General features: G+C 48.6%; 1 protein-coding gene across 1 annotated transcript in view; it reads right to left on the minus strand.

Annotated features, from left to right (window-relative positions):
- Obsc (Obscurin) overlaps positions 1 to 7,500 on the minus strand; it is a 210,449-nt gene that overhangs the window by 19,324 nt on the left and 183,625 nt on the right. The window contains exons 42-53 of the mRNA XM_086534039.1: positions 7,316 to 7,500; positions 6,642 to 6,756; positions 6,246 to 6,421; positions 5,976 to 6,090; positions 3,976 to 4,154; positions 3,613 to 3,812; positions 3,330 to 3,488; positions 2,880 to 3,127; positions 2,496 to 2,651; positions 890 to 1,035; positions 234 to 467; positions 1 to 50 (exon numbers count right to left, since the gene is read on the minus strand). The exon at positions 1 to 50 is cut by the window's left edge and continues 71 nt beyond it; the exon at positions 7,316 to 7,500 is cut by the window's right edge and continues 3 nt beyond it. Of these exons, the coding sequence (XP_086390165.1) occupies positions 1 to 50; positions 234 to 467; positions 890 to 1,035; positions 2,496 to 2,651; positions 2,880 to 3,127; positions 3,330 to 3,488; positions 3,613 to 3,812; positions 3,976 to 4,154; positions 5,976 to 6,090; positions 6,246 to 6,421; positions 6,642 to 6,756; positions 7,316 to 7,500 (1,963 nt within the window). The remainder of the gene's footprint in view (positions 51 to 233; positions 468 to 889; positions 1,036 to 2,495; positions 2,652 to 2,879; positions 3,128 to 3,329; positions 3,489 to 3,612; positions 3,813 to 3,975; positions 4,155 to 5,975; positions 6,091 to 6,245; positions 6,422 to 6,641; positions 6,757 to 7,315) is intronic.

A 7,500-nucleotide genomic window follows, 5' to 3' on the forward strand; every position in this document is an offset into this window, starting at 1 on the left:
GTCACCCTTTGGCATGAGGTTGGTGATGTCAACGCTGCAGCCACGGATACCTGAGATCGAGACAACATATATAAGAATGCACTCCTAACATCAGTTACAGAAATAAAAAACGGAAAGTATCTCAATCTCTCTCCTTATTTCAAATAGCTGAACACAGAGGCCGGCCATCTTGTAAGGTCCGAGGGGAGCCTCCTGTCTTCACGAACCTCACTTCGCTCCAGTGATCGTCCTACCTGTCCTAACAGTGAACCAATCGCCGTCGGGGGCATCGCACATCTCCACCTGGTAAGTGCAAGGCATGGTCTGCGGCGCGGCGAGGTGGGGCATCCAGGAGAGGGTGAGGCGGCGGTCGGCCAGGGCGCTGATCATGGGCTTCTCGGGCAGAGGCATAGGGACTCCGGAGCGCCGGATCCTGTCGAAGCCTTTGTACTCGTCACCCACTGGGCGCTTCTTCCTGCTGGTCAGGGCTGTCGGAGGAAATGCCGTTACTTCATGGCGTTTTAGTCGAGTTAGTAAGGTAGATAAATGGAAAATACATGTTATTTCTCTTCATGCTGAACTGTTTCTTTGAAGTAAGGAAGAAAATAAATCGATTTGTGCCTTAGCGACTCTCTTCTGGTATGCAAATCATGGCTGTTCTAAAAATTGTCATCTCACTTCTCTGCAATGATTCAATATATTGAGCATTTTAAAATAACTCTCTGTGAGGTACCACATTACACGAGGACAAGTGTGCAGACATTTCGTGTCCCTATGATATGTAAATCCACAAGTTTGGCCATCATTGTTAATCTAATTACAAAACAGATGTCGCATATATTCAAAAAAAAGAAAAAGAAAAAAAAAGAAATCATACAGTTCTTATTCTTGAGTACCCCGGAACACTTACTCTCGCAGATGAGCTTGCCGTGGCAGATGGCTTCACCAAAATCGTTCCAGACCTTGAGAGTGTACTGGCCGGCGTCCTCCGGCGTGATCCGTTTAATGGTGAGACGGATCAGACCCTCGGGATCACGCTCCATAGTAACGCGGTTTCTGAGGGGAAGAAGAGGGCGCGTGTGCCCTTAGCCTCGGGGCATACAAGTGGCTCTTGGAAGAGGGGAAACTTGTGGTCAATGAGGGGATTTTATGGTCAATGTTTCTCTCTTCTATTTCTCTCTCTCGCTCTCGCTCTCGCTCTCGCTCTCGCTCTCGCTCTCGCTCTCGCTCTCGCTCTCGCTCTCGCTCTCGCTCTCGCTCTCGCTCTCGCTCTCACTCTCACTCTCACTCTCACTCTCACTCTCACTCTCGCTCTCACTCTCACTCTCACTCTCTCATTCTCTCACTCACTCACTCACTCACTCACTCACTCATTCACTCACTCACTATCTCTCTCACGCGTGCGTGTGTGTATTTATACAGTATGATATATATAAATATGTAATAAAACATGATATATATAATATATACTATTAATAGTAATCACTGATCATCATAATCCTCATTGGTATTTCTACTATTATTACTATCCTTATTATCATACTTATAATTTTATTAGCAATGTCATTAACATCATCATCATTAATTGCACTAATTTTGTCAGTTATGAGTGACACAGACTAATGCACTGATGATAATGAGGATGATTTTGCTGATGATACAGTAATAGTGATAGTAACAATAATGATAAAGATAATAATAATATTAATGATAATAATAACAACAACAATAATAATAGTGACAACAATAATGATAATAATGAAAAAAATAATTACAAAACAATAACAATAATAATAATAACCTACAATAAAAAAAAGGTCTTCACACCGCTCCAAATACCATATAACTAACAACAAAGTAATATAATACAGTTCATGAATGAAAAACACTGAACCTAACCTACAGCACTGCAACTGATCAACCCCCATCATAACCAAAATCAACCTGCAATACTTTCGCAACACGAAGGTTTTGTTTCGGGCATTGAATACCAACCGAGCACTAGCCGGGTCAGTCCAGTGGGCCCGCATTGATGTAGGGTTCAGTAAGACTTTCTCGTAAGTGTAACGATGCAACGAACGAGAACGAGTTGTCAACCCAGAACTGTGGTCTGATGGCGATGCGAGATTTTGATGTTGGATGTATAGGTTTTGAAAGAGCGTGGGTGTGGGTGTGGGGTGTGGGTGTGGGTGTAGGGTGTTGGTGTGGGTGTGGGTGTTTGTTGGGTGTGGGTGTCGGTGTGGGTGTAGGGTGTAGGGTGTGGGTGTGGGTGTAGGGTGTTGGTGTGGGTGTTGATGTGGGTGTGGGTGTTTGTTGGGTGTGGGTGTAGGTGTGGGTGTGGGTGTAGGGTGTAGGTTGTTGGTGTGTGTGTGTGTGTATGTGTGTGTGTGTGTGTGTGTGTGTGTGTGTGTGTGTGTGTGTGTGTGTGTGTGTGTGTGTGTGTGTGTGTGTGTGTGTGTATGTGTGTGTGTGTGTGTGTGTGTGTGCGCTTATCCGTCCCGTAAAACTGTACTCACGATGCCACAATGGTGCCTCCGTTCTTGAGCCACTTGAATTCCGGCTCCGGCTTGCCCGACACCACGGCCTTGAAGAGAGCGTTGTATCCCTCGAAGAGCTCTTGGTCTCCGATCACCTTCATGAAGACAGGAGCCTCCACGCGCCTGTTCGGGTCGCTAAAGGGAGGAGAGAGTACGTGCGTTGTGGGTGGCTGTGATATGTCACTGGATAAATATGGCTACTCTAGATTTTTTTTTTATATCTTCATATTCGCACATGTTCATTTTTCATTCAGATGCCTTTCATTGACATAAATGAATACGAAACACAAAGGCTCTCGATATTCGCACTCAACAAACTTCACATATTTCAAGAGCAGTATCAACATGCTCCTGAAAACTTACACGTCGTCGGAAACATTGAGCTCTGCCTCGTGCTCGATCTGTCCCTCGCGGTTCTTGGCCACGACCTTCCAGGCTCCGGAGTCGCTGTAGGTGAGTTCCTTGACCGTGAGCGTCTGGCCGTCCCCTTCCTTCCTGATGCGGTACTTGTCGCCGTCATGCAGGATGGGCTCGCCGTTGTGGAACCAGGACAGCTCGGGCTTGGGCACGCCGTCGTATCTCACCGACAGCTTAACCTCGCCACCTGGCAGCTGTGGAGAAGCAAGGGTTTGAGAGAGTGACTCAAACTTTCTCCTTCTGTTTATACATTTGGAGGTTTATCTTGAAATGAATATTATCTTGAGTATTTCCGTTGGTGTATAGGTCTTGTCTTGATAGTACTTTTTTTTTTCTTTGACTGATGAAAGCCTGTTGGATATCAGTACAAATGAGCAACGGGAGGAACGGACTCACCTTGTCCATTCTGGAGAAAGTGCTGGTGAAGAATGGAGCTTCGTAGCACTTCCTGATGGACACTTCACACTCGGTCTCAGCTGAGCCGTTGCTGTTCTGGATGACACACTTATACATTCCTGAATCGGATCCCTTGCAAGGACGGATTTCAAGGTATGTCTGGGTGGAAGACAAGAGAAATGAGGTTAGAAATCGTCCGATCAAACCAGTGTATGAAATAACCAATCCTGCTTTACCATCCCTGGTCTAAGAGCGCGCGTGGGCCGAGGGCGACCTGCCTTACCCTATCGCCGTCGTAGGTGAAGAAGCAGCGGTCGTCCAGCTTGATCTCTTGGCCGTCCTTGTACCACTTCATGTTGGGGACGGGGCCGCCCTTCATGGCCACGGGCAGGCGCATCACCATGCCCTCGTCGAAGCACATGTCCTTGAGGCCTTCAGTAAAGGCAGCAGGTCCGTCGGGCTGGCCATCCTCGCGCTTGAAGCCTGAGGAGACAAAGTGCACTTGCTCATCACGTTCTCTGCAACGCTTGTGAATCTCTTCATGCTAAACTCAACATGGATTCACTATCATTCCCTTTCTGGTATTCATCTATAAAATTCTTTACTGAACTAAAGCTCAATAGATGAAGTGTGACAAGAGACTGACCGAGGACGGAGAGTGTGGCGGAGGACTGGGAGTCGCCCTCGGGGTTCTTGGCCACGCAAGTGATTTCTCCCATGTCGCCCTCGGTGGCCGCGTCGATCTGCAGGATGACCGTGCCGTCGGGATCCACGATCTGCTTGTAGTGCGTGCCGTCGATGTTGATGGGCTGTCCGTTCTTCAACCTGAAGGAAGTATACAGTATAGATTAAAGTGTACGAAGTATAAAGCGTGTTTAAATGTCTCAAGGCGTTCTTCATTTACGCTGCTATATGTGCTTCAGTAATATGAAATGAATCCCTCAGAAGTGATCTAGGAAAAAAAAAACATCAGCCAGCTTATGACGTCACTAAACATTAAGCCACAACATAACATCTAAACAACTTAAGCAGGGTTGATTCCGATGTATTTCTATTCAAGACGACTCTCTCTCCAAGAGATCCAAGTTTTTCTCCTAGCAATTTCAACATTTTTTTATGAACAATTACTAAATGAGAATTTACGAAAAGTATTCACAAAAGCTACCTACAAAAGACCCGAGGAGACATAGCAATGAAACTAATTAGCATGGAAAAGTATCTTAGAAAATTAAAGCTACATTTGAAGACAGATGCGGTGGCTACACAAATTAATGTAAAGAAATGAGCTCTGTGCGACCGCCTACAGGCAAGCTCCTCTTAAAGGAGATCGCTCCATCTGAGACAGGTATTTCCACTCTAAAAGCTCCGGGCGGTACTTCATTGTATTCAATCATGGCATCCGCGGGGTGTGTGCGCCATTATTACGTGGAACCGCTTGTATGGCAATTGCATCTGCGTCTGTCTTTCCATCACATCTGTCTGGATTCGTACCTAATATTCTGTCCACTTCGTCTCCTTTTCTTATAGGGGGAAGGGGAAGGGGAAGGTTTAGCAGAAGAAGGAAGTAAGGAAGGAAGGAAGGAAGGAAGGAAGGAAGGAGGGAGTGAGGGAGGGAGGGAAGGAGGGAGGGAGGGAGGGAGGAAGGAGGGAGGGAGGGAGGAGGGAGGGAGGGAGGGAGGAAGGAGGGGAAGGAGGAGGGAGGGAGGGAGGGAGGGAGGGAGGGAGGAGGAAGGAGGGAGGGAGGAGGAGGAGGGAGGGAGGGAGGAGGAGGAGGGAGGGAGGGAGGAGGAGGAGGGAGGGAGGAGGGAGGGAGGAGGAGGAGGAGGGAAGGAGGGAGGGAGGGAGGGAGGGAAGGAGGAGGGAGGGAGGAGGAGGAGGAGGGAGGAAGGAGGGAGGAGGGAGGGGGGGAGGGAGGGAGGGAGGGAGGGAGGGAGGGGAGGGAGGGAGGGAGGAGGGGGGAGGAGGAGGGGGGAAGGAGGGAGGGAGGGAGGGAGGAAGGGAGGGAGGAAGGAGGGGAGGGAGGGAGGGAGGGAAAGGAGGGAGGAAAGGGAGGAGGGAGAGGGAGGGAAGGGAGGGAAGGAGGGAGGGAGGGAAGGGAGGGAGGGAGGGAGGGAGGGAGGGAGGGAGGGAGGGAGGGAGGGAGGGGAGGAGGAGGGAGGGAGGGGAGGGGAGGGAGGGAGGGAGGAGGGAGGAAGGGAGGAGGGAAGGGGAGGGAAGGAGGGAGGGAGGGAGGGAGAGGGAGGGAGGAAAGGAGGGAGGAAGGAGGGAAAGGAGGGAGGGAGAGGAGGGAGGGAGAGGAGGGAAGGAGGAAAGGAGGGAGGGAGGGAGGGAAGGAGGAGAGGGAGGAGGGGGGAGAGGAGGGAGGAGAAGGAGAAGAGAGGAGAGAGAGAGAGGGAGAGAGAGAGAGAGAGAGAGAGAGAGAGAGAGAGAGAGAGAGAGAGAGAGAGAGAGAGAGAGAGAGAAAGAGATATAGAAAGAGATAGATATATAGATAGAGAGAGAGAGAGAGGCAGATAGGAGGGGATCAGAGAGAAGTATTGGGGGCTGGGGATAGTTGGTAGGGAGGGGGAGGGGGGAGGAGGACGGGGAGAAGAAGAGAGAGAGACACACACAGAATCATTTGGACTCTCGTCCCATTTGACTCACCACTGGACCTCCGGCCTCGGGTGTCCGCCGAGCTTAACCTCCATCCTGACGGGGTATCCCAGAATGACTTTGCTGGCCTTGAGGCTCTGGAGGAACTCAGGCCTCGATGGGGGAGCTGTTCGCGGAAGGAGAAACATCAGCGTTCGATATATTGACTCATCTTCCTAACATTTCAGAATGCGTGTTATTTGTGAGAGTAAACAAATATATGCCACATCTTAACAATAGTAAAATGCCCAAACTATACACTATACACCACTAGCTACTTACGAACGACAGTGAGTGAAGCATGGGCCTCAGTGGTGCCCAGCTCATTGGAAGCACAGATGGTGTACTGGCCAACGTCCTCCATGGTGACTGACTTGAACTCCAGATACTGGTATCCATCTCCTGTGACGCCAGTGTCAATGATGTCTGTTGGGTAGATCTGGCGTCCGTCCTTCATCCTGGGGGAAATTAATAGGTTTTAGTGATGATATACTGGATGAGTATGTTGGATGATGATATATTGGATGATGAGTATGTTGGATGATGAGTATGTTGGATGATGAGTATGTTGGATGATGATATGTTGGATGATGAGTATGTTGGATGATGATATATTGGATGAGTATGTTAGATGTAAGGATGATAAAACACACACAGTAGATATCCAAAACAACGTACCATTTAACCTCTGGCTTGGGGAACCCAGTGACCTTTGCCTGGAAAATGCCGCGTTTCCTTTCCAAGACCTCCAGCTCCTTGGGTGGCTTGGTGATCTTGGGCTTCCTCCGCTCGGCTGGAAAGAAGGGAAGGCGTTTCGTGAGACTCTTGGTGAGGTTATGTAGTCATTGATATAAAGACATCTTTTTGGGTGCATGGATGAAGCTGAAAGTTAACTGTCGAACGAATTGCAGAACAAGAGTGACATTGTGACTTCTGGTGAAGCAACAGTTTTACTGAGTGGAAGGGTTAGTGAAAGGATGTATAACAGTAAAGTTACAGACTTAGTACCAAAGTCTGGTGTTTTAATATATCTTAATGGGGAGCCGCTTGAGAAATCATTGCTAAATAAAAATGTGTATATAATTCATGGCAAGTAATAGTAATAATTGCTTTCATCTATCAGTTCCCTATATATATATACATATCTGTCGTTGAGTTGCATCCCTCAGCTTCCGCTTTATGGAGAATATGCGAGAACAAACTTACAAAGACATCAACGAAAGAAGAAAGGGAGAAATAGAAAGAAAGAACAGACACCCACAGAGCAAGTGTCCCATACTGGAGCATGGTGTACTTTTGCGTCCGTGTGCTCCCTTACAGAACGCAAGAGTGTGAGAGCGCCCTTCACTTACGCCTGACGATGAGTGCAGTCTCCGTGCTCGACTCGTTAAGCTCGTTCTGGAACCTGAGGCGGTACTGGCCGGAGTCGATGGAGGAGGCCTCGACCAAGGTGAGGGTGATGGTCGCCTCGCAGTACGACGTCTTCTTCATTTCGATTATGATCTTCTCGCTGGCCTCACAAGTGTCACTGTCCTTC

Source organism: Penaeus japonicus, unplaced genomic scaffold (assembly GCF_977035675.1).
Source record: "Penaeus japonicus unplaced genomic scaffold, GWHDUDI00000001_assembly GWHDUDI00000040, whole genome shotgun sequence".
Classification (NCBI taxonomy): domain Eukaryota; kingdom Metazoa; phylum Arthropoda; class Malacostraca; order Decapoda; family Penaeidae; genus Penaeus; species Penaeus japonicus.